The sequence below is a fragment of the Penaeus japonicus genome, unplaced genomic scaffold (genome assembly GCF_977035675.1).
Source record: "Penaeus japonicus unplaced genomic scaffold, GWHDUDI00000001_assembly GWHDUDI00000033, whole genome shotgun sequence".
Taxonomy (NCBI): Eukaryota; Metazoa; Arthropoda; class Malacostraca; order Decapoda; family Penaeidae; genus Penaeus; species Penaeus japonicus.
Genome location: NW_028234435.1, coordinates 25704054 through 25731553, shown reverse-complemented (window position 1 = coordinate 25731553; position 27500 = coordinate 25704054). Strand labels below are relative to the sequence as shown.

At 44.0% G+C, this 27500-nt stretch overlaps 1 protein-coding gene across 9 annotated transcripts in view; it reads left to right on the top strand.

The window, feature by feature from the left end:
- The window catches only part of wge (BAH domain and coiled-coil containing protein winged eye), a 611809-nt gene that overhangs the window by 545210 nt on the left and 39099 nt on the right, over nt 1-27500 (top strand). For all 9 annotated transcript variants that reach the window (XM_086530653.1, XM_086530652.1, XM_086530651.1 and 6 more), the window contains exon 2: nt 11212-11331. In XM_086530653.1, the coding sequence (XP_086386779.1) occupies nt 11212-11331 (120 nt within the window). The remainder of the gene's footprint in view (nt 1-11211; nt 11332-27500) is intronic.

The following is a 27500-nucleotide window of genomic DNA, read 5'->3' as shown; positions in this document are numbered from 1 at the left end:
CATTGCTATTTTTCAATACACGCATAAAGGACAACTTGGGAGAATTAAATTTAGCGACAAGGATTTCAGTTACGCAACTGTTTTCGTTTTACGCGTAGTGACTTCTATATAATATTATTTTTTTCCCACCCTGCCCATTCCTGTCGGGGCAATTTCAAATTATATAATCATACTCGACTGCTAAGCCGGCGCATTTCTTTCTTTTGCCCTCTCACGAATACCTCAAAATTAGCGCATCCAAGATTTTTCCGTCGTATTTATAATTGTGAAACATCAGAGTCACATGATGCTTTCTTTTCCCTGTCTTCGTGTAACTGTTGCCGGTTGTTTTATCAATGGATGTCGCTGTTGTTTTGGTCACTTCTATCAGCTGCTTTTTACTTTTTATTCAATATCATTTCAATTATTATTGTTATCATTGCGTTATTGTTTTTTTACTTTGAATATACTGGTAATGATTGTTTTATTATAAATATCAGTATAAATGTACTATAGATATCAATAATTACTACAATTTTCTTTAGTATCAATAGTGTTATTATTATTATTATTATTATTATTATTATAATCATCGTTATCAGTAATATTATTATTAGTAGTACTATTTTTAATAACATGAACAATATTAACTACTAAAGTAATAAAGCAATCATGATATTTATATTGCTTATTGTCATTTGCAATTATTTTATGTATTTTAAAAATATTTCTATCATAATCACTGTTTTTCCTGATGTTACTGTTAATTTTATTACCATTATCATTATTACTACTATTAATAACCATAAACATTATAATAACAACAATGTTGATATCAATATTAGCTGAAGGAATCACAATGATGATGACAACGACGATGATGATCAAGTAATAATTGAACGAAAGTAATGGTAAATTAATAATTGTCATTTATATCACAACGGAAATAATTAAAATTGTTTATGCAGATTCATTTCAAATTAGAATTTTACTTCACTTAACAATTTCTATGTAATGCCAGCAGAAATATTAGTGACCATTGATAATAAAGAATTCTCGTCATGATTACAAAGCCCCATCTGCTATTTATGTAATGTAATTGTTGAGCCCAAAATTGGTTTTATTTTGTTAAAAAAAAAGAAATTGCGTATCACATCTCGACGTATTCGAAGGTATATTATGCGAACATTACACATCCGTTTTGTTTAAACGTTCGCTAGAGAAAGAAGAAAAAAAAATATATATATATATATCCCAATCATAAACATAAATTATCTGGGGAATATCGTCCTCTGCCAATAATTATTCCCATCAGCCGTCGTTTGACTGCAAGAACACAGGCAGAAAATGATCGATCTAACAGACGATAATTCCGAACACTATTAGAATATCACGGGCGGACATGGGAGGGGGGGGGGAAGGGATCTTCGTACATCTGGCACGTCGTCGCGGGCGAGGGAGGGGGGGGGAGGGTGATAGTCGTACATCTGGCAACGCCGGACACGAGTAGGGGGCGCCATCTACTTTAGGCGGAATTGCTGAACGCCGCCTTTCTCTTCTTTTATTTTCTCTCGTTTAAATCTGCCTGGTGCCATTTTCACACACCCACTCCTGGCTTGGCTTTGTAGGGATGCAAATAGATGTTTCACGGCCGGGGAGCTATCGTTTGCTCTAAGCCACTCGTAATGCGAGTGATCTATTTGAATTATAACTGGCAACTGCGACCGATAGCATGACACTGGCAGGCCGTTTCTATCAACATCATCTAGAATTTACCATTATCCTCACAAAGCTCTCTTTCCATCCTCAATTTTCCACATTCCTCACTTTCAGAAACCTTCCACGATTACATAAGCAACACTCTTCGGACACCTAGGCTTCACAAATCGTGGTTACGAAGGGAAAAAATTGGCGTTTCCCTTCGCCACTCTGCCCGCCACCATGACAACAGAAACGCTTGGAATCGAACGAACTGCAGACGAAGGAAGCGTCCGTGACCAGTGGCGCGGCGCGGGCTTCGGTTTCGGGGAAAGGCTGGTCGCGGGCTTTACTTCGGTCTCGGACGTTGGTGGGCGTTTGGGCGATGTCGAGTTTGCTTTGCTTTTGCGGGGGGTGGCGAGAGAGAAAGTTGTTGGGCGTTTGTATGTATCGGGAATGTGGAGTTTTTTTGCGGCAGCCGTGTGGCTCTTCTGGATTTCGTACTCGTGTAAAATGGACAAAGACGGCTGTTGCCGACCTCTGTTTAACTAATTAATTTTGAATATCACTTTGGTCGTGTCTAAAAAGTATCTTTCTCTTCTGAATTGATTTAGAAAAGGACAACGGTCATATGTCGGGAGGCGAAGTCTAGAATTTGTAATGTACGGGATAATATTTTAATACTGTTTAATATGGCAAAACGCGTCAGCCTATCAGGTCCCTTGACATAGACAGGTGGTAAATGAGAGAGAGAGAGAGAGAGAGAGAGAGAGAGAGAGAGAGAGAGAGAGAGAGAGAGAGAGAGAGAGAGAGAGAGAGAGAGAGAGAGAGAGAGAGAGAGAGAGAGAGAGAGAGAGAAAATATATTTTTCTTAAGTAAGGGAGGCCAAAAATTACACATGTAACCCCCCTAGTTGAAGCAGCCCATTTTTCTCCTTTCATCTCAAGAAAAAAAAAATATTCAGTCAACATTTTCTCATGTGTCACCACGATGTTAGACGACAGCCGTATCCTGTTAGCCCCCGCGGCCATCCTCTGTTACTGATAAAAGCAGGGTGTATGCTGGGGACTTTCGGGGGGAGGGGGGGGGGTAGCTGCTCCACGTGCTTGGGGTGTGTAGGGGACAGTACGCAATTATTATGGATTATATAAAAATAGGATTTTTGTTCTCTCTCTCTTTCTGTCTCTCTTTCTCTCTCTCTTTCTCTCTCTCTCTCTCTCTCTCTCTCTCTCTCTCTCTCTCTATATATATATATATATATATATATATGATATATATAATATATATATACATATACATATACATATACATATACATATATATGCATATATTTATATATATAAATGATAAATATATAACTCTCTCTCGCTCTCTCTCTCTCTCTCTCTCTCTATATATATATATATATATATATATAATTATATATATATATATATATATATAATATATATATATATATATATATATATATATATATATATATATATATATATATATATGTATATGTATATATATATATACAAATGATAGATATATGTGTATATATACATATGACTATAAATATGAATATATATATATATAAATATATATATTTATATTTACACATATATAAATATGTGTATGTATATATATAAATATATATATATATATATATATATATATATATATATATATATATATATATATATATATATATAACTGCTATGTCGGTTTTATTTTATCTTTAATCATTAACGTCCTCTGGTAAACAGTCTTCTTTCTAGTTGTCGAGCGTTCCTAGAGATACACGCATAGACAGAGAGCGAGAGAGAGCGAGAGGGGGCGAGTAGCTCCGCCCGAGTTTTGAATTGAATTGGAAACCTCGTAATAAATTCACAGTGCCATGTATGACTGCGAAATGCACTCGTTAATCACGTGCAGGGGTTGCGGCAGGGCCCGAGTCCCTCCCTCCTGATCTCCCTCTTTCTGCTACATCCTCCCTTTCCCTCCCTCCCTCCCTCTTTCTTTCTTTCCCTTTCTCTCCCTTTCATTTCTCTCTCTCTCTCTCTCTCTCTCTCTCTCTCTCTCTCTCTCTCTCTCTCTCTCTCCCTCTCTCCCTCACTCTCTCTCTCTCCTCTCTCTCTCTCCTCTCTCCCTCTCTCTCCCTCCCCCTCTCTCTCTCTCTCTCCCCCTCTCTCTCCCTCTCCCTCTCCCTCTCCCTCTCCCTCTCCCTCTCCCTCTCCCTCCCTCCCTCCCACCTTCCCTCCCTCCCTCCTTCCCTCCCACCTTCCCTCCCTCCCTCCCTCCCTCGGTCTTGTCCTAATGCAACGGGAATTACGCTCATTTTACCATCGCTTTGAAAGGCAATTGGTCGCCATTTTATAGTGCGCGTTTGAGGCGATGCTGGAGGTGGTTGCCCGAGCGCGCCGTGGCACTGATGGGACGCTAAAGTGTAGAAGGGGAGTGTTTGCATGTTTGCCTAACCTTGAAACATGAAGGTATTCCCCGAGTCCTCGAGGGGTTTGTGCTGCCTGCTTAGGGGGTGAAGGACGGACGAGGGTGGGGGGGGCGCCCCGATGGACAACGTGACGTGGAGGGCGAGGGACATGTCGTGGTTTGTCGTGGTGGTTGCTTGTGGTCGTAAGTGGGTTTGTTCTTGTCGTTTCGGTCGTATTTTTTCTTCCCTGGACCGCGGTAGTCGTGAGTGGGTGTCACTTCCGGCTTCTTGATATGAGCCTTAGCTCATGTTAATGGCGTACCCACGCAGAAATTGCATAAGATTCCGCCAGATAGTCCAGGACTACTCTCAACAGGGACACAACAACTTCTACCAACCGTGGCAGTAAAAGGCGTCAGGCAGAGTTATTGTTTTCGTGATGCGAGTAGACTGTAGATTGAAATGGACATTTTTGTCAGGCCATCCCGGTGCAACTGCAGTAGCATTGTGTCTACTTTCTTGCTATTAACGTCGATGAAACCCACATGAAGATTGTGACGAGCGAGAATGTTTGGCTGTTAGAATGCACTTCAAGCAGCACGTCCTTAAACTAGGACCTGCACGCCATAACCACGCGGGATCCAATCAGCGTGCAGTTCAGTCCACCAGAAGGTTCACCTTGACCAATGAGAAACGAGGGAAGGTTTGATTGCCGGCCGCGAGTGGCTACGAGCAGACCTGGGATAGAGGTTCGTTCTCAGACCCTTCCTTGCAATAAGAAAATCACATACAGGTTGTGCTACCCGTCTAGGTCTTTTTCCGAGCCTCAAAGGCACGGAAAAGTCGGGAGATTCCTTTGTTAAATGATTAATTAAGTTTGCCCTTCGCGGATGTTTTTGATTAGCCGCGTTTTGTGGTTCTAATGGCATGTATGAGTGGTTCTCCGGGTTAGCCTGCTGAATTAAAATCTAACCCTTATTACCCACGGCTTCTTGAAGTACCGAAGGTTAACTGACGCTGACCTACCATTCCCCAGGGTGACCCATTTAGCTTGAATACAGCCTGTGCCATGATGAAAGACTAGACTTTTATAGGCTTACAGCATCCTGCTCTCTCAATGGGCTAACGAAGCCTAACTTTCAACAGATCTGATGTATATTTGTATCTAATTGTACACATAAGACAAGCCCTAAGGAATAATGTCACATCTATTCAGATATATATTTGAGAGTTATTATTATTGTCTTAAGTCTCTTCCTGATTTGCTTTTACTCTCCTTAGGCTTATCATTATGAAACAAAAAAACATTTATCATGAACTAAAAGGAAAATTCCAGACGCTATAAGCCATAAGGGAAGCACGAACACCTGACTCTCCTTCCCCGCGCCCGGGCGAAAGAAAGCGCTTTCCTTGTCTGTATGGAGTTCTTGTCCAAGCCGATCGCTCGGCAGGCAAACGAAACGGGCGTGGAACACAGACAGACCCGCAGTTGTCAGTCAGTGATCGGCGCACGGGCGGCTTTCGCTCCACTTGAACCACCAGTCACTGCAGCCACCGTCACAAGCGTCCCAGATAATGGCACCCGTCATCTTGTCTGCGAGAGTTGCCCTAACTTCGGGATCTCGATTGTTTGCACACGGCGTAAGTAATGACTCCTCCTCAGAGACTCGTTCTGGCTGCTCCTCGGTCGTCACCCAGTGGGGAAACCGGTGCTACCGCAGATCCTTAAATGGGGAACTCGAGCACACACCCATATTTCTCTCTCTCTCTCTCTCTCTCTCTCTCTCTCTCTCTCTCTCTCTCTCTCTCTCTCTCTCTCTCTCTCTCTCTCTCTCTCTCTCTCTCTCTCTCTCTCTCTCTTTCTCTCTCTCTCTCTCTCTCTCTCTCTCTCTCTCTCTCTCTCTCTCTTTCTTCTCTTTCTCTCTCAATCTCTGTTTCTCTCTCTCTTTCTCTCCTCTCTCTCACACACACACACACACACACACACACACACACACACACACACACACACACACACACACACACACACACACACACACACACACACACACACCTAACACTTCCTATGAACGCCTGTGTTTGTCTCCATACCTGTCATTCGGGCGATCTGTTTACGGGGCGCTGTTCGCCGTGTCCCGGGTTCATGACTCGCTGGACGGCTTTGGTTCCGCTGTTGGTTACAGCTTCGGGGCGTCTTCTAGAGCGCCTTGGCATCTCGCCCGGGCATTATCATCCCATAAGCACTAGAGTCTGAGGAAGGAGGAACTTGGGGGAGTTCTACGACCCTTTGGAAACGTAACTCACCCTTTAGTGGTTGAGGATTCCAAAATGGTAAATTCGAATCATGCACTTCGGTTCGTTTTCATGATATGTGAACTCATGATGGCTGAACCGTGACGAGTAAACAGATGTTGAGTTTTTTTTTTTTTTGTGTGTGTGTGTGTGTGTGTGTTTGTGTGTGTGTGAATACGGTAGATTGTCTGACTTTTTTTTTCTCTCTCTCGATTTCTTTATTTTCCTTTCTTCCATCGTGTCTGCTTTGCGTTCTTTTTTTATCAACCATTGCTTGTGGTTTTATGAGTACCTCTCAACATCTCTCTTTCACCCTGCAAAGTATATCTTAAGAGCAACATATGACAAAATCCGAAGACAAAAGGGGCGAGTCGCTTGATCCACGGACGAGAAGACAAAACACGTATGGCTGGCGACCGCCTTGAGATCGGAATAGCAGAATTTTCTTCTTATTATACTTTTTTGTTCTTATTTTCTTTATGTGTGCCGTTAGATTCTGCTCGTTACGGCGATCCGGCGATCCGTCTGAAGAGCGTGCCTGGCGTGTCACGTTTTTTTCCGTAAGTGTGTAAGTTCAGATTATGTAATAGGTATGAGATACATGTGTGTATAATCATGAGAGTGCTGTTTCTGTGACGTTCCGTGAGGTTCCTGAGGTCACACACAGTATGGGGTCGTTTGGTTCGTCGTCTGTGGGGGTCGCATTATGTTATGTGTTCTCGAGATATTCATGATGCAGATTGTGTGATTATCTTGATTAGGAGTAATTTATTCCGTGCAGATATTTATTAGCGATACCGTCATGCCTTCGTCGATATCAGAAATGTATGAACAGTAAAATGTCAGCGTCAGTGAGACCCCGATAATGGATTGCAATGATTATGCGATATATGAAATTATTTTCTGTATCAAAGATATTTACGGTGAAGACTGTTTATCGCCCCACCCCTTCCCTGTCTCTCTCTCTCTCTCTCTCTCTCTCTCTCTCTCTCTCTCTCTCTCTCTCTCTCTATATATATATATATATATATATATATATATATATGTATGTATATGTGTGTTTGTTTATGTGTATGTGTGTGTGTGTGTGTGTGTGTGTGTGAATTACACCCAAGTATTCCGATCAACAGATAAACATTAGTATTTACTTTTTAATTAATAAATACGATTATTTATTCATCAACTGCTCTATCTCTGTCTCCCATCTCCCACCCTCCCCTTCCCCCCTGGAACCCCCGCCCTCCACACCAACGTGTCCCCGATCAGCCCTTGACTGGCATTTAGCAGGGGTCACCGCCCCCCCCCCTGCCCCCGCCCACGCCCCCCCGCCCCCAATCATTCGCCCAATATCGCTGATCTCTTTCCGTTCCTCTCCGCCCGTGTTTGCGGTTCGGTTTTCCGAGGCTGGTCTGGGCGTAATCTCTCCTTTGTTTTCCGAGTGCGTTCAGCAGCCCTCTCTAGCTTCCCTGTACAGGCTTGGCTTAAGCTCTTTTCCTACGCGATCGAGGCTCAAAAATAGGTCTCAATGGCCAGTTCAGATGGAAGGGGATGAAGCTTTCGATACCGTGTTTTCCCGCTCTTTTTTTTTTTTTTTTTTTTTTTTTTTTTTTTGGGGGGGGGGGGGGATTTTTTACTTCTTTTTTTTAAGTGGATGTGTAAGTGGCGGAAGGAGTTCGTTCTTGTGGTGATTGCGTTTTTTTTATGGTGGGTTCTATCGGCGATTGAAGTTTAAATGTATATTTATTTATTTGTATTTCAGAGAGAGAGAGAAAAAAAAAAAATACGCGGGCACGAATACCCTTCTTGTTTATTTCTGCAGATTACTTCGTTCTGTGTTTGTGTGTGGACGGTGTTTGCGTAACGAATTCTCGCGGGGATTTCGCTTCGCAAGTATCGCAGCATGTTCTTTAGAAAGTGGAGAAAAAAAAGTATATAATGATTTTCTGTCTCATGGACGCTTAAATACTAACCTGCGAACTGTGAAACCTTGTAAAGACAGAGGTTGGATGATCGGCGACTTTTGACAGCTGTGGATGTAAATGGGTGAGCAGTGTGGATAGATTGGATGTGGTTGGAGCTGGTGGATGGATGACACGTTGGATGACTGTCGACAGCTGTGGGTAGAGATGGATGAGTTTTCCGTACTGTGTATGGATTTTTGAAAGGGGTGGATGACACGTAGTTGGATGGGACGTCTTGGCTAGAGGAATTGAGAGCGTAGTTCATCCAACACGGTGTGAAGGTTACCAAGGAAGCATCGTGGAATGCTGTGCTTCGTAACGCGTAGATGTGCTCGTTCTAAGGACTGAGAAACAAACGAGGTTATTATTTCGAAAAGAAAACGATGATGCTGGGCAGGACGAAAGTACCGATGTCGTCACAATCATCCCAAAACGAATAGAATTTCAGACAAGAAACACGTTCAAAAGAAAAAAAGGAAAGAAAAGAAACGCAAGATCAGTCAACGTAAAAATTCGTCGAGCGAACACGGAACCCTCGACCAACAACACACTGAACTCCGCCCGTCATATAACACACACTACATTCAACTCAACCATAGAGACGATGGCTCAGAATACAAAACAACAACAACAACAAAAAACTAAATCCAACACATAACCTCGACATTGAATTCTGTTTTCCATCTTCTTTTTTCCCTCCATTTTTTTTTTTTTTTTTTCACTCGAGTTCTCTCAGCTTTAAACTTTCTGTAATACTTTACGGGTCCTGCACATCAGCTTTAAGTTTTACATGTTTTCTCTTAGGAGTTTCTTGCCGGTAAAAATATAGTTGGACAACGACAATATGGGTTGTTGGATGTAAAATCTGATATGATTATGTGTACACTGTTAAAGATCTGCACTAAATTCCTTGTCCCTGGCGTATATTTATGGATGCGTTTATGTTCGGAAAAATAGACTGCCGCGACCGGGTTTTAATATCGTGTAGTTTAGTGACTAATAATTTCTGGCGCTGATACGCTGAAGCTAGCTAGACAGACTTTTATTAGAAGTTAGAATCTCCTGATGAATACTAGGCGATTACGATTATCTAGCTAGTCACCGGCTTAGAGACTTAACCAAACATGTTAGAGTCTACCGAATGCCGTCTTACGCGGTGTGTTAATTTCCACGTCTCGTGTCCCAGCATGCTTGCAGGGAACTCTCTCTTTGATCAGCCACACTAACTCTCCTGAATGTCAGCAATATGTAGAGTCTGACATTCGAGGGTCTTTCGTGCCGCTCAAGTCTTTCTTCCTCGGCGCCGTAGCAACAATTGCAACATGAATGCTTACTGCAGCCGGCAGCGTGATTCTTCGATGTTTACAAGGATGTTACCCACCGCTGGCCGTCACCTGAGTGTGACTGATGCGTCACTAAGAACGGGTTATGACTCATGGTGACGGGAGAACAGGAGAGCCGAATCCCCTGGACTGTCCGAAAAGCGATAAAACATGAGATCGCCGTCAGTGAGCGGGTCGATATCTCGTACGCGTTGATGTGATAAGGGACATCGAGACGGATGTCCAAGCCTGACGAGAGGAAAACATCTGAGGGACCCCGGCGGCATCCAGGCGAACATACGTCCCTACGTGAGTCCCTGCGTCCCTCCCTCCTTTCCTCCCTCCCTGCGTTCAGGATCAACCTACCTGGAGCATGTGGCGTTAAGAGCATCACCGTGACTCAACAGAAGGAAGGAAGGAAGGAGCGTGGAGGACCAGAAGACGACAGTCCGCGCCAACCTTCGCCCATGTGTCAGGAATTGTCTTTTCATCCTTTGGGAGCACGCTGTCTTTGGCGCTGCTCCGGCGGCGGCCGAAGAGAGACAAAGTTGCATCTAGGATATATGTATATGTGTGTGTGTGTGTGTGTGTGTGTGTGTGTGTGTGTGTGTGTGTGTGTGTCCACATATAAACACACCCACACTCACATTCATACTCATACTCTCACTCACATACGCATTCACACACTCACACATACAGATACACACATACACAGATACATATGTACATGTATGCATGCACAAACAGTCAGACATGTCCAATAATTGTGCAGGCATACATTTATATATGTATATAACGCAACCATATATGGTATATATTCTATATTCTTCCAATTTGGTTAGCTTTTCTGTTTTCGAATGAACTGTAAATATTCTTGTACGAGTACACGCGCGGTACATTCCTCGTATGAATGAGGAAGGATAACATGTGTTCGCTTGATGTTTCTGTATGAAGAATTAGACATGTATGTTTAGATGATTAACTATTGTTGTTTTATACACAAATTTCACGTACACTTGCGCTCGACCGGAGGCATTTACACACAATAGTGAGCCTTATAGACGGTGATCCGGAGGGAACGACTTGTCTGTAGCAGTTGATTGTTTAAAGAAGTGGCTTGTTTGGTCTCTCCCGTTCCCCTGTTCACTGCTGTTTGCTTTAGACCTCATTAGTTCCTGCGTAAAGTATGTTTTCGTGGCAGAGAAAATATTGTGCTGAAGACATAATCGTAGATGGGTTTTATAGATTATCTCTCGGGGGCTTCTTATCTGTTATCTTGGCTGCTATCGGAAAACCGGTCGTGGTCGTTCTGTGCTTATCGAATGCAAATGTACCATAATTGCACTTTCAGGAGCTGCTAAGGGGCGGTCCTCATACGTCACTCCACGGGCGAATCATAATGATGTCGTATTTAACTTCACTCCATCCTCACGCTACCCCGACGTCCCAAGATAGAGAACGAAGCGAATCGAACATCTAGAATCTTCCTTTCAAATGACACAAAACTAATTCCCATAACTAATTCCCATTTTCTGTGTTTCAGGCTACGTCAGTGTGGTAGGAGCCATGATTGGAGGAGCGTGCCAAGGTGCCACGCCCACTACGCTAGCCCAGCCAATCGGAGCTGCTCTTCGACCCCCCTGGCCTTCAGCTTCTATTGAAGGTTGGTGGCCTGCTTAACCTATTCCTATTCGAACGTCTTTTGCCTTTCCCGCCACCGACACAAAATCGTATGTTGACCTCAGGCCTCTCAGATCTCAGGCCACAGTCTGTTCCATGTGTTATGATGAAAAAAAAAAAGTATTTGAACTTGGCCGGGGGGGAGGGGGGTGGGAGAGGGGCAAATGTTTCTTTCGAGGCTTCGAAATTGAGACATTTTGGCTTTCATTGGATAATAATGCTTTCTCGGTCGTGGGGGTCGTCTGTCGCGGACTGACATCATACCTTCTGTCGCTGGGAACTGAAAGCGGTCAGGACGAGTCTCGTGACGCGGCCCTTGTCCAATGTCGTTGCGCTGATGACACGCTGACGATAAACTGACGGGAGGCTATTACTTGTGACATGACAGCCTCCAGCGGGAGCCATGGTGTCACTAGGTTGGAAGGCCGATCATACCTCGTTTGATAAGGCTGCTTTCTGCTGCTTGCTTTCTACGTTTATGCTCTTGTATGGTGAACAAGCTCAGTTTCGTCGCCATTGTTCTTATCACACTCGCCTCGATCTGTCATTCCTTTCTTTATCATTTCTCGTGCATTATGCTTCCCTGTAGAAGCAATGATCACATGTGGAATCGAAGAAAAGGACTGAGACGCAAAGCCTTCTTGGCGACGCTAGGGATCAGCTGTAAGAACCTGGACCGGAAAAATCTCTCCTTTCTCCCCCGCCCCCTCACCCCCTCTCCCCCCTCTCTCTCTCTCCGTCTCTCCCCCTCCCCTCCCCTCCCCCTCCCCTTTGCCCTCCCCTCCCCATCGTACCCTGAGCAGCACCGCCGTAGGGGTTCACAAAAGGGCTCGAGACCGCATGTGGGGCACTCGGAGCGATCCCGGTAGACACAAGATACAAAAAAAGGGACTTACGAAGCCATAAGTCAAAGTCGGTCGGGAAGATTAGCATTGTGGTTGCCTGAAGGCCTTTCCTCTCTCTCTCTGTCTCCATTTCTCTCTCTTCTCTCTCACTCTCTTTCTCTCTCACTCTCTCACTCTCTCTCTCTCTCTCTCTCTCTCTCTCTCTCTCTCTCTCTCTTCTCTCTCTCTTCTCTCTCTCTTCTCTCTCTCTTCTCTCTCTCTGTCTCCATTTCTATCTCTCTCTCCTCTCTCTCTCTCTTACTCTCTCACTTTCTTCTCTCTCTCCTCCTCTCTTACTCTCTCTCTCTCTCTCTTACTCTCTCTCTCTCTCTCTCTCTTCTTCTCTCTTCTCTCTCTCTTCTTCTCTCTCTCTCTCTCTCTCTCTCTCTCTCTCTCTCTCTCTCTCTCTCTCTCTCTCTCTCTTCTCTCTCTCTCTCTCTTCTCTCTCTCTCCTCTCTCTCTCTCTCTCTCTCTCTCTCTCTCTCTTCTCTCTCTCTCTCTCTCCTCTCTCTCTCTCTCTCTCTCTCTCTCTCTCTCCCTCTCCGTCTTTCTTTCTCTCTCCCTTTCTCCTTCTTGCTTTCTTTCTTAGTGTTATTTGCTCTTGGTAGAAGTTCGATTGTGATTACGGATAAAAATCAAGTACTGTTTAATTCACAAAAGAGGGAAACCGAGAAAGCGAAAATAAACATTACCAAAAACAAAAGAAAAAAGAAAAAAAAACGATAAAGAGATTAAACCCCGAACCCCAAGACAGAAAAAAACAGAGATAAAAATCAGAAAAAAAAAACAATATAGAAGCACATAAAAGAAGAAAGAGAAAGAGAAAAAAAAACACAAGGAGAAAGACAAGAGAGAGAGAGCACAGAGAAGGAGAAGAAGGAGGTTGTTTATCAGACAGAGAGAGGCTCGAGAGAACGGGTGTGGCGCCACGATACACGCCGTCACCGCCAGCCTAGTTATTGCGCCCCCCCCCCTCCCCCCCGTCTCCCTCTCCCTGCTAGCACTCGCGGCGCCCTTTTGCTAGTAATGCTGTTTCCCTGTTTTATCCTGTTCGAGTTTGTTTCCTTAGTGTTGCGTTAGTTGGAGTGGGGGTGGGGGGGGTTCTTTATTATTTACGTTGGCTGTTGTGTCCTGTTGTTTTATTATTGGTGTGTTTGTTGTTTCTTTTTCTCGTTAGTCTGTTAGCTGTTGTTTCCATATTGGTGTATTAGCGCTGTTGTTTTCCTGTTATCCTGTTAGCTGTTGCTCCCCTGTTGTTATGATGGCTTTTGTTTTCTCCGTTGGTCTATGTTGTTGTTGTTTTTGTTGTTGTTGTTTATATTCGTTGTATCTCCTTCGGTGTTGCTGGTTTTCTTCCGTACTAGTTACTATATCTTGCGTGCGTCCTCTCTGCTAGTTTGTAGTGCCTTACTTACCCCTGGGGGAAAATCGTGCCTTATTTGCTATTATGCACGTCATAAACTCCCTCCCTCCCCTTTCATTATTCTTCACGAACATTCATCTCCTTCCTCATTATCGCCTCTTCGCCCTCATCACAAACCCGCCCTCACCTCATTGAAATCCGCCCTCTCGATCACCTTCGAAGTTCTCCCTCATTTTCACCTACACCAATCCTCCTTCAACCACCTCTCTCATCTCGTATACACACACCTCTCGCCAGCGTCCTCTCTCTCTCTCTTCACCCTTCCCCCCCCCCCCTTCCTTCCTCTATCTCCAACCCTTCCCTTACCTCCCTCTTTTTACCTCTCTTCATCTCTCTATCTTCCCTCTTTTCTTCACTCTTTCCCTCGCTCCCCTTCCCACCTTCTTTCTTGCACCCTTTCCTTCCCTCTCTCTCCCCATACCTTTCCCCCTTTTCCTCCTTTTCCTTTTCCACCCCTTCCCTTCACCTTTTCCCACCCCCCTTCCCTCCTCCCCTTCCCTCCTCCTTTCCCCCCTTCCTTCCCTCCCTCCGCCCCCTCCATCCACACACTCAGGGGTCAAGGGGGAAAGGAGGGGGCAGGGGGTACAGAGGCGAAGGGGAGGAGGGGCAGAGAGGTAGAGGCGAAGGGGAAGGGGGGAGGGGGTACATAGAGGTAGAGGCGAAGGGGAGGGGGGAGGGGGTACATAGAGGTAGAGGCGAAGGGGAGGGGGGGAGGGGGTACAGAGAGGTAGAGGCGAAGAGGAGGGAGGGGGAGGGGGGGTAGCAGCGCCCCTTCGCCCACCGGGGTTGAACGAAAGGTGCCGATAGTGATTACGTGGCTGACCGGAAGTGACGGTAATGAAGAGAGCGCCGTAACGAGAGTGCGTGTGCGTGTGTGCTGCCGGCGTTGTGTGCTGCGAGAGTTGATGAGAGGGAGGAAGGGGGAGAGGGGAGAGGGGGATTATATGATAAAGAGGAGTAGAGGAGGTAGAGAGAGAGAGAGAATAAAGTTTGTGTTTAGGATTCAGCGAGTGACTGTGTGTGTGTGTGTGTGTGTGTGTGTGTGTGTGTGTGTGTGTGTGTGTGTGTGTGTGTGTGTGTGTGTGTGTGTAAGAGAGAGAGAGAGAGAGAGAGAGAGAGCGAGTGTATGAGAGCGCATGTAGGTGTATGCGTGTGGGTCTGTGTATGTCTTGATGTGTGTATATAATAGGCTTCGTAAAACCCCGAACGCCGATGCGTGCAGGCTTGGACCTCCGCCCATCGCCCCGACCCACCCACGCCCACATACGCCCATCGCTGCCACATTGTCCCCATAATAAACGCCCGCGTAATAGTCCTCTGAGGTCCGCCACAACCTCTCCGCCCGCGTTGTCCTCGTCGGTTCATTTTTCGATCATTTTCCTCGTCGGTTCATTTTTCGATCATATTCCTCGTCGGTTCATTTTTCGATCATTTTCCTCGTCGGTTCATTTTTCGATCATTTTCCTCGTCGGTTCATTTTTCGATCATATTCCTCGTCGGTTCATTTTTCGATCATTTTCTTCGTCGGTTCATTTTTCGATCATATTCCTCGTCGGTTCATTTTTCGATCATTTTCTTCGTCGGTTCATTTTTCGATCATATTCCTCGTCGGTTCATTTTTCGATCATATTCCTCGTCGGTTCATTTTTCGATCATTTTCCTCGTCGGTTCATTTTTCGATCATATTCCTCGTCGGTTCATTTTTCGATCATTTTCTCTCCTTTCCCCAGGAGGAAAAGACCTGATTTTCGCCATTAAGTGAATGGGATTTAGTTGGGATCCAATACTCTTGTGTTTTATTTATTTTTTTTAAGCGTAAGGTCTTGTTTTTAGTTGAAATGAGAAAGACAAATAAAGTAACAGATTTTGTTTCCTCGTTATGAAGGTTGTGGGACTGCTCAGTATCAAAAACCTTTCTTGGTATAAATGCCTACTTTATATTTTATACTTTATACTTTATACTTTGTGGAACGAAACAGAAATCAGCAACTTCTTAATTCAGAGCTGCATTAGAAAAGCAAATCATTTAGCGATCCAGTTGTAGTTTATGTGTCTGGGTTTATTTATGTATTGTTCTTGTTACCGCTTTTCATTCCGTCACTCTCGCAAAATCGCACAGTTGGCGAAGAAGTAGTGGAGTCGGAGGAGCAAAACATGAGAGGAAAAGAAGTAGATACGGAGAGATACGGAGAAAGAGTTGGATAGATAGACCGACAACTAGATAGATAAAGAGAACGAGCGCGCGTGCATGCCTGGCTGTTATGTGTGTGTGTGTTCACTTGAAAGTGCGTGTGAGCATTCGTCGAAAATGCCTTTCATGAAACTATTTGCGACAAGTTTTATGGTCTTTCTAGCAGGACGATATTCATCAAGGTGTCGTAAAGGCGCGCTGTCACGCTCGTGCAAAGGGAAACGGTCGCAACTGCGTCCGCGGAGGACATTTTTCTAAGAGCGGCGGACAAGATCCTCGTGTCGGGTCGGTCACGTGGCGCGGAAGATAAACGCGATGGTCTTGCCAGTGTGTGTGTCCACGTAAATACTCGCCACACTAACTTGGGGAATGGCATATATCGACCGGGGGGAGGGAGAGGGATAGGGAGAGGGAGAGGGAGGGGGGCTAGGCGACTTCAGCTCGGGGTCAAGTTTGGTAAAGTGACGGTAGGTAATGGGAAAATAAGTCTCTCTCTATTTGCTTTTGCTAAGTAACGGTTGACATAACAACCTGCGTGTTTTTCTTCAATTCGGTTTGGAATAAATGATCACTTTCCGTTCTAACGTCCATTATGTAACAAAAGTTTTAATTACTTTGCATCGGATTATGTTAGGTAATTCCTTTATTCATTTCATTCCACAAGACCAATTACACCAGCGTGAGTTTGAGCGTGTCTTGTCCGGGCTCTTTTTCCCCGGCGGCGCCTCTCGCCCGCGGACTCTCAGGTCAGCTGGTGGCAGCGGGCAAGAGCCGGAACACCTGGCCAGGTAGAGTAAATCATGAATCGTTGCTCCCACGTCCGGCGAGTAAAATTCAATTCTTCTCCCCGACCTTTCTCTTGTAGTCGTTCTCGGGGGCTGGCGGTCTAATTCGTATTTCAGAGGCGGTCGGTGTTTCCCTTTCGCGGGGGCAATACCATGCTTCTTATCTCCGCCATGTTTTGTGAACAAGGTCTTCATTTTCACAGTCGCGCGCTTGTTCCTCCCCGCCATGATGAATGACGGAGAGGCCCGAGCTGGGGGCTTCCCGTCGGGTCCGAGCTTCGCCAATCTTAGTTCGTTTCCGCCGAGGGTGTGTGAGTAGAGGCGCCTCGCTCGGGTGGGTGGGAGGCCTTTAGCGCTCCATTTTTAGCCGTCGGTGATTTCTTCCGACAACATTGCGGCGCGCTTTATATGTCCTTTGTTTGTGCGTGTTATGAGCGGTAGGCAGGCAGTCTAGACCAGAGAGTGAGTGTGTCTGTTTTGGTGTTGTTTACCCCGGGGTGTGAAATATGTTTCCCGTCAGTTCGTCTTTTTAATAATCATTTTGCGTTACTTTTTTTTTCTCTCTCTGTGATTACCATATTTGTATTTTTTTTTCTACCTCTCCTTGTCCTTTTCCAAGCCCTATTATGTCTGTCAATGTAGGATAATTTTTGGTTGGCTTTCTGCAGTTTGAGAAAATTTGGGTTCTCTCATTCATGATTTTTCTTTCTTTTCTTTCTTTCTTTCTTTCTTAGAATACGATTTCGTGTGGTCACGGTTTGGCTCTACTCTGTGACTGCTGTTGCAAGAGTTTGTAGAGATAGCGTCGTCCTCTCTCTCTCTCTTTCTCTCTCTCTCTCTCTCTCTCTCTCTCTCTCTCTCTCTCTCTCTCTCTCTCTCTCTCTCTCTCCCTCCCTCCCTCCCTCCCTCCCTCCCTCCCTCCCTCCCTCCCCTCTCCCTCTCACCCCCTCTCCCCTCCCTTCTGTTCCCCCTCCCCTCCCTTCTGTTCCCCCTCCTCCTATCCCATCCCCCCTCTTCCCTCCCTTCTGCGCTCCCTCCCTCCATCCCTCTAAGTTGGAGCAGAAGTGCAGTAGTTGCAAGCGACCTTCATATCCAAATTTAAACCTGTGTTGACCTGCATTATGCAAATTATGGGGTTCAGTATCGTCTGGCAGTCGGCTTTCCCTAGAAACCTCTCGAACTTCCTGTGAAGATATTTCCAGCGTTTGCAATTGAACCGCGGAGGAAGCAGTCCCGTGGAAAGGGGGGGGGAGGGAAGGAGGAGGAGGAGGAGTAGGAGGGGGAGGGGGGGAGGGAGAGGGGGAGGGGGGAGGCGTCGTTTACATCCAATCGCTGCGCTTGAGAATGGAATTGAGACACGTGACAACACTCTCCCCCCCCTATCCCTTTCCCCTTTCCCCTTTACCCCCACCCCCTTTCCCTTGCCTTCCCTTCCCCTTTACCCCTTCTTCTTCCTTCTCGTACTTCATACTCCTGATTCGTGTAGAGATATTGGATTTTTTATTCTTATTTTTCTTTTTTTTCAGTTTCTTATTTTTCTAGGTTGTGGAGGGAGGGGAAAGATCTTAGAAATGTCTTTTTATAAGTTCTGACAAACACAGACACACACACACACACACACGCATACACACACACACACACACACACACACACACACACACACACACACACACACACACACACACACACACACACACACACACACACACACACACACAGACAGATAGACAGACATACACACACACACACAAACACAAACACAGACACACACACAAACACACAAACACACACACACACACACACACACACAAACAAACAAACAAACAAACAAACACATTGACACATGATAATCAAATGCCGTTCTGAGATTCATATTAAGTCCGTACAATCACAAACATGAACGAACGTAAATGCGAAAATGAATGGCATTAGAGTGAGGGTTTCGATTTCGCATTGGAGTTGAATCCCATCGTGAAAAAAATGTATTTGAAATTAGATGGATAAATAGATTAAATAAATTGAATGTTAAATGTCTCAGGAGATGTTTGAGATGTTTGTATATGGTTGAGAGAGATTGATGTAAGAGAGAAGAGAGGAGAAGAGAAGAGGAGAGAAGAGAGAAATGAAAAATGAGAGGAGGATGGGAAAGGAAGAGAGAGGGTCATAGACTGGTAAAGAAAGGAGTAGGATAGGATAAGAAGGAAAGGAGACGGAAGATAAAGAAGTAGAGAGTGACACCGAAAAAGTGGGGAAATAAGGGAGAGGGAAAAGACAGGGAAGAATAAAAAAAATAAAAATAATAAAAAACGAGTGGGATGGAAGATAAAGGAAGGAGATTAGACACCGAAAGATTGGGCAAGTGAGGGAGAGGAGAATGGATTGGCAAAAGACAGCGAAGAGATGGGAAAATAAGAATGGGGTGAGAGGGAAGAGCGAAATGAGTGGGGTGAGAGGGAAGGGAGAGGGCGAAGGGATACCCCCTCCCCCCATCGATCCATCATAGACCGATCTGTGAGAGACCGATGACTGTCACTCAGAACGGATTGGAAAGCGTTTGTGCGCGGCGGTTTAGAGTCAAGAGGACTCGACCGTGGGGGACTCTGGACTTTTTTCTTCTTCTTCTTGATTTCACTACTCTTGATTTTTTTTTCTTCATCTCTTCTTCATCTTCTTTTTCTTCTTTTTCTTCGTCTTCTTTTTCTTCGTCTTCTTCTTCTTCTTCTTTTTCTTCGTCTTCTTCTTCTTCTTCTTCTTCTTCTTCTTCATCATCATCATCTTCTTCTTTTTCTTCGTCTTCTTCATCTTCTTCTTCTTCTTCTTCTTCTTCTACATCTTCTTCCTTTTCTTCTGTTATTTTTAATGATATAATATGATCATTACATTATGTTATTAATCATTGTCTTCTTATGACATTATTTTCATTATTATTAGTCTTATTATTATTATCTTAATATATATTCAATCATTATAATTATCATGTATCACCAGAAAATATTATCAGTATTACTCTTGTAATTACTGTAGTTATTATTATTATTGTTAATATTGTTATCATTACTTATTACTTATTATCATCATCCTTCTCCTCTTTCCCCCCCCCCCCCCTTCTCTCTTCCCGTTTACTCCCCACCTCCTCCTCCCCGTTCTTTTTGCCATCACCTTCCCTCTATGATCTGATTCTTATTTAGATATGATCTTCACTTCCTCAATGATATCCTGGTTGAACAGTAATTATAATGCAAAAAAAAAAAACATTAATATTTCGCAGGAACGTTGACAGTGCGACTAATTCTTTAATCAAGAAGTCGTAATTAAACCTAAATTAATAGATCCAATTAATTTACAATTACCTAGCGACCTAAACACCCTACAAAAAGGAAATATCCAAAAAAAAAAAAAGGAGTAACGAATTCAAGAAAAAAATTTTAAAAAAAAAAATCAAAATGGCCGACGAGAGAAAGAGGAAAACGTTAACCTCAAAAAAAAAACCAATTGAAAAAACGGAATTTAAGTAAACAACCTCATCTTCTTTTTCTTCGTCTTCTTCTTCTTCTTCTTCTTCTTCTTCATCTTCTTTTACTTTATTTCGGCTGTGTTGTTTTCTATGTTCTGTTTTATTGCCACTTCTTCTACTTCCTTTCCTTTTACTTTCGTTTCTGTTATTTTTTATATGATGATAAGTATGATCATTACTATTATTGTTATTATTATTGTCATCATTATTATCATTATTTTCATTATTATTATTATTATTATTATTATCATTATTATTATAATCATCATTATTATTATCATTATTATCACCAGTATTATTATCAGTATTACTCTTGTAATTACTGTAGTTATTATTATTATTGTTAATATTGTTATCATTATGATTACTTATTATCATCATCCTTCTCCTTTTCCCCCCCCCCCCCCCTTCTTCCCGTTACTCCTCCACCTCCTTCTCCTCCCCCGTTTTTTGCCATCACCTTCCTCTATTTATCTGATTCTTATTTATATATGATCTTCACTTCCTCAATGATATCCTGTTTGACAGTAATTAAGAATGCGAAAAAAAACATTAATATTTCGTGCAGGAACGTTGACAGTGGCGACTAAGTTCTTTATCAAGAGAATTTCCACGTCGGTAATTAAACCTAAATTAATATATCCAATTAATTTATCCAATTATCCTATCGACTTAAATACCCTACAAAAAAGGAAGATATCCAAAAGAAAAAAAAAGGAGTAACGAATTCAAGAATAAAATGATAAAAAAAAAAAAAATTCAAAATGGCCGACGAGAGAAAGAGAAAAACGTTAACCTAAAAATAATAAAATTGTAAGAAAACGGGAATTTTAAGTAAACATACCTTATTTTTTTCCCCCCTTTCTTCGTCTTTCATTCTGTACTTCCTCGTTTTAATGATGCGGTAATCCTCAACATAGAGGTTTGAATCATGTTTTATATATACAAGAATCGAGGTACAAGTCTTTATTATTTTTTTTTATTTGTGTGGCATTTGATCCTCTTAAGACAAAACGTGAGGGTGAGTGGGTAGTGTGTGTGTGTGTGTGTGTGTCTGTGTTTGTGTGTGTGTGTTTGTGCGTGTGTGTGTGTGTGTGTGTGTGTGTGTGTCTGTGTGTGTGTGCGTGTGTGTGTGTGCGTGTGCGTGCATAGACGTATAATACATGCTTAGGAATCAGGCACGAGTCTTGTTTAAGGGTATTTGATCCTCTTAAGAACCGAGAACGGGGGAGGGAAGGGGGAAGGGGGAATGGAGGAGGGGGGAGGGGGGGAGGGATACATGGGTGGGCGAGCATTGATGGCAACGGCACGTGAATGTGTGTGTCAGAGTTAGTTCGTAAGGAATGGTTGAGTTTGTCCCCGAGGCGAGGGAGCGTGGGTGGCAGATCTTGTTTACGTGTTGGGACATCGAAGTGACTTTTTGAGTTTTCAAAGAAGGAAGAAATACGGTTTGTACTCATATGTACCAAGCATCCGGACAAATCCGTGTGTGTGTGTGTGTTTGTATACATGTATGTACACATATATATACATATATATATATATATATATATAATATAATATAATACATACTATATTATATATATGTGGTTGGTTGTGTGGGGGGGGGGTAGTAGTAGTGGGTTGGGCGTGTTGGTGTATATTTTATCTTGTGTGTTTGTAGAGTGGTGTTATGTTGTGTGTGTGTGTGTGTGTGTGTGTGTATATACATACATACACATAAGTGAAAGAGAGAGAGAGAGGGGGTGGGGGTTGAGGGGTGAGGGGTGTACTCTGAGCGAGAGAGAAGCAGACAAACATAGAGAGAAACAAGGTAATGCCATCACATATATCGCACGGCGCAGGTAATACAATAACTCCAACAGAGTTATAGTCGTCCGTATACCGTAGAGTACCTACGTAGTGGATGTATTTTGAAACTAGATAGCAAGGGAACCAGCATGATTACAGAGCGAGTAGCAGATAGCTAAGTTTTTTTTCTAGTTCTTTAAATGCCAAAAATCTTATTAGCATATGAGTGGAGACGCCGTAATTGTCTTTTATTTTGTATATGACAAAAGGCAACGGTATTACATATATCATGTTTAGAGTTACATATTTAGTTAGAATTATGGACATTATTCTCTCGCTCCCTGTGTTTTGTTTTGCTGAAACGAAAACGGGGGCCTTGATGGCCTTGGAGTTAATGTGTTTTGATAATCATCCTCTATGTAAAAAAACACGCGATAGAGTCAGTCGAACCATTGTCACCTATTTTCGGCGACAGTGTGTGACCCAAGCAAGGTCGTTGGCCACGTGGAAGGTCTCGGATGCTGCGTAATATTTATCCAAATGCCACATCAGAAAACAACAACGGTGGAAAAAGGTTTTGCGTGTGTTGTGTGGTGTGGTGACGATTGCGAATATAGCTGATAAGGTCAGCAAGGCGAAACGCAAGGCCGGACACGTTGGAGATAAGGTCACCTAATTAGGATACGAATAAAAGAAGTTACCGGTTAAAAAAAAATCACTACGCGAACCTGTCCGTATCGATTAAAAACATAAGACCTCATATATATTCCACGAAGAGGGGTCCGTGTCTTCTGCATTACATTTACGAAGGCCTGCATGAACGGTTACTTGAAGTCCCTGCGCGCACGGGGCGGCGATGAGACGAAGCTTCGCGCGAATGGATGCAGGTGTGGCCTAAGAGCGCGTCGGGCGAGGGAACAAGAAAGCAGAAAATGTGGAAATTATTGTATTAAGCAATAAATGTGATGACGAGTTCGGCGTTCGGGGGTCGGGGGTCGGCGGGGGGGGGGGGGGTCGGGGGTCGGGGGTCGGGACGGGCGGGTCGAGGGGGGGGGGGCGGGGGGGTCGATGGGATGGGATGGTCGGTCGGGAAGAGCTGGATGGATAGATGGTGGGCGTGCGTTGGGTGGGGGAGGGGATGGGGGGTTTGGGCGAGTGCAAGAGCGCCCTACATCACAAAATCCGATAATGAAGCTGCCTTCGCTTTCCCCCCCCTTTTTTTTTCCCCCCGATTCTCTCTAGTTCCTTTGAAAGTGCGCTCGTTGTGCGTGTATTTGGCGTTACGTCCGGGGGGTGTGTGTGAGGTGTGTGGTGGTGTGTGGGTTGTGTGAGTGTGTGTGTGTTTGATGTATCTTGCTTTTGTCTGTGTATTATTTGTCGCCGTATGTATGAGCACGCGTGTCCGGTAGTCTTGGTTGTGTGTATGTGCGCATTCTTGTTCCCGTATACGGTTTTGTTTGTGTGGATGTCTTCTGAGGAGGTAGGGAGCGGAGCAGAAGAAGAAGTGAGATAGGGTGGGGTGGTGGAGGGAGAGAGCATCCAGGGCGAGCCGGGTCATCTCTCCGCCAAACGTCCCACCGGGACTTTGTGCACAGCAACAACCAGCTTGTGACCCCGACACGTGTCTGGTAGCCTCTCTGCCTGAGATGGAGGCCGCGCGGTCCATTGGCAATGCTTCCGTGATTTTGCTTTTAATCGGGCTACTTTAAACGTTGCACCTTCTGACTTGCAGTAGTTGTTTCGTTTCACGGATGGGATAAATGAAAGGACAAGAGTAGAGGCGGAGTATAAGAGAGACAAGGATATAAATCCGGGGGAGAGAAGAGAGAGCAAGAGAAGAGAGAGCAAGAGGAGAGCGAGAGAGAGGAGAGAAAGAGAGTGAGAGAGAGGAAGATAGAGAGAGACCGTCCAGCTCCGTAAGAGAAAAATGAGATTGAAAATTGAGAAACACGGATAGACAATAATAGCCGTGAATCCGGAACAATGTCAGCATGAATCAAATACACAAGAACTAAATCAAACAGGAGGGAGGGAGGACGAGGAAGAAAGGGGGAGGAAGGGGGGGGGGGGGCTCGAAACCAAGGTAGCAAGGATCGAAAACTACCCGCAAACAATTGGTGGGGGGTGGGTGGGGGGGAGGGGAGGGAAACATGCTATTCTCCGCGCTCAAGAGAAAAGTTCAAAGCTCCGATGACCGCAGCTCCGCCACCGCTATTTACGGGCCAGAGTAAACTTGCTCTGCCGTAGTACGACAATGACCACACCCGCCATTCCTTCCTCTCTGCCACTCTGCCATTCTTTCCTCTCTGCCACTCTTTCCTCTCTGCCACTCTACCTTTCTTTCCTCTCTGCCACTCTACCTTTCTTTCCTCTCTGCCACTCTACCTTTCTTTCCTCTCTGCCACTCTGCCTTTCTTTCCTCTCTGCCACTCTTTCCTCTCTGCCACTCTACCTTTCTTTCCTCTCTGCCACTCTACCTTTCTTTCCTCTCTGCCACTCTACCTTTCTTTCCTCTCTGCCACTCTACCTTTCTTTCCTCTCTGCCACTCTACCTTTCTTTCCTCTCTGCCACTCTACCTTTCTTTCCTCTCTGCCACTCTTCCTTTCTTTCCTCTCTGCCACTCTACCTTCCTTTCCTCTCGCCACTCTGCCTTTCTTTGCCTCTCTGCCACTCTTTCCTCTCTGCCACTCTACCTTTCTTTCCTCTCTGCCACTCTACCTTTCTTTCCTCTCTGCCACTCTGCCTTTCTTTCCTCTCTGCCACTCTTTCCTCTCTGCCACTCTACCTTTCTTTCCTCTCTGCCACTCTGCCTTTCTTTCCTCTCTGCTACTCTCCCATTCCTTCCTCTCTGCCACTCTTTCCTCTCTGCCACTCTACCTTTCTTTCCTCTCTGCCACTCTGCCTTTCTTTCCTCTCTGCTACTCTCCCATTCCTTCCTCTCTGCCACTCTGCCTTTCTTTCCTCTCTGCCACTCTTTCCTCTCTGCCACTCTACCTTTCTTTCCTCTCTGCCACTCTGCCACTCTGTCGCCACGGCGTTCCTTCTGCCTCTTGTCTTATCGCGAGCCGTTTTGATATTCTTCTAGTTTAATTACGACTATCTTTTTTTTTGATAATTCATTGATCATTAAAAAGTGGTGAAGAATGTATTGTGTGTTGATAATGGGGTCTCCTATTTTTTTCTAAGGCGTTTATATACGTTGCTTTACTTCTTACTCTTAGGGTAAGCCAATATGGATGAGAGAACTTATGTTGCCATGGCGAAAGGGTGCTCTAACGAAACTCAAAGAACCCCCCTTTTTTCCGCCTCGCACTCTTTTACTTCGAAGGGTTCACCTCTCGGACCACCTCCGACATCTCCGGTAACAACTCCCTTTCTTTTAACCTCAGCCAAGACATCAACCCCCCCACCCCTTCTCCTCTACCCACCCCCCCTTCTCCTCCTCCTCCCCCTCCCTCTGTTCTTCCCTTTCTCCTCCCTCTACTCCCCTTCCTCCCTCTTCCTCTGTTTTCCCTTCTCCTCCCTTCTCTCCTCCCCCTCCCTATGTCTTCCCTTCTCATTCCCTGCTATCCCTGCTTTCCCCCTCCTTCTGTCCTCCCTTCTCCCTTCCCTCTGTCCTCACATCGTCTCCCTTCTCCCTCTCCCTCTGGTCCGCTCGCATCCCCCTCCCCTCTGTTCCTCCCATCTCCCCCTACCTTCTCCCGCTCCCTCTTCCCTCTTCTCCTCCCTCTCCCTTCTGTCCCGCTTATCTTCCCCCCTCCCCCCCCACTTGGCCCACGCCCCCACTATAATATCTATGCATCCGTCATTATGAACATTAATGAACACATTATACCCTGTTACGGAAGCCATATTAGCCACTGATTTAATTATCGGCGTTGTTGGTGTTTGTGTGTGTGTGTGTGTGGTGTGTGTGTGTGTGGTTGTGTTGTGTGGTGGTTGTTTGTTTGTGTGTGTACATATATATATATATATATACTACATATAAATTATATATATATATATATATATACATATATTAACAGTATATATATACTACATTATATATAATATTAAAATAAAATTTAAATATTCCACACAATACAATAAACATAAATTACATATGCATATGTATATTTTAGTTATATTTTTTAAATAAATAAAAAAAAAATTTTATATAAGCAATACTATAAATTTTATAAATTTTATAATAAAAAATATATATATTAATATAAAATATTATATATATATATTATTAATTTATATTAAATAATAATAATAAATATAAAATTATAATTTTTATTTTATTTTAAAAAAAAGAAAATTTGTGTGTAATGTGTTGGTGATATATATAATAATATTATTAGTATATATTTTATTAAAAATATATATACATACATATACATATACATATACATATACAGACGCACACACCCACCCACTCACTCACTCACTCACTCACTCACTCACTCACTCACTCACTCACTCACCCACCGACCCCCCTCACCCCCCACACACATATATAAATATACATATATGTATATGTATGTGTGTGTGTGTATGTGTGTATATGTTTATACATACATACATACATACATACACACATAAGTGAAAGAGAGAGAGAGGGGGTGTGGGGGGAGTGAGGGGTGTACTCTGAGCGAGAGAGAAGCAGACAAACATAAAGAGAAACAAGGTAATGCCATCACATATATCGCACGGCGCAGGTAATACAATAACTCCAACAGAGTTATAGTCGTCCGTATACCGTAGAGTACCTACGTAGTGGATGTATTTTGAAACTAGATAACAAGGGAACCAGCATGATTACAGAGAGAGTATCAGATACCTAAGTTTTTTTTTACCTGGTTCTTTAAATGCCAAAAATCTTATTAGCATATGTGAATGGAGACCCCATAATTGTTTTTTTTATTTTGTAAATGACAAAAGGCAACTGTATTACATATATCATGTTTAGAGTTACATATTTAGTGAGAATTATGGGCATTATTCTCTCGCTCCCTGTGTTTTGTTTTGCTGAAATGGCCTTGTTGGGTTGGAGTTTGTGTTTTGATAACATCCTCTATGTAAACAGCGATAGAGTCAGTCCATTGTCACCTTTCGCGACCAGGTGTGTGACCCAAGCAAGGTCGTGGCACGTGGAAGGTCTCGATGCTGTGTAATATATTCGCAAATGGCCACAGCAAAACAACAACGGTGGAAAAAGGGTTTTGCGTGTGTGTGTGTGTGTGTCGTTGCGATAAGCTGATAAGGTCAGGCGAAACGCAAGGCCGTACACGTTGGAGATAAGGTCACCTAATTGGATACGATAGGAAAGAGTTACCGTTAAATCACCGCCGTTCATTAGAATATACGACCTCATATATCCACGAGAGGGTCGTGTCTGCATGACATTTACGAAGGGCTGCATGACGGTTACTTGAAGTCTGCGCGCACGGGCGGCGATGACGAAGCTCGCGCGATGGATGCAGGTGTGCCTAAGAGCCGTCGGGCGAGGGAACAAGAAAGGCAGAAAATGTGGAAATTGTATTAGCATAAATGTGATGACGAGTTCGGAGTCGGGGGG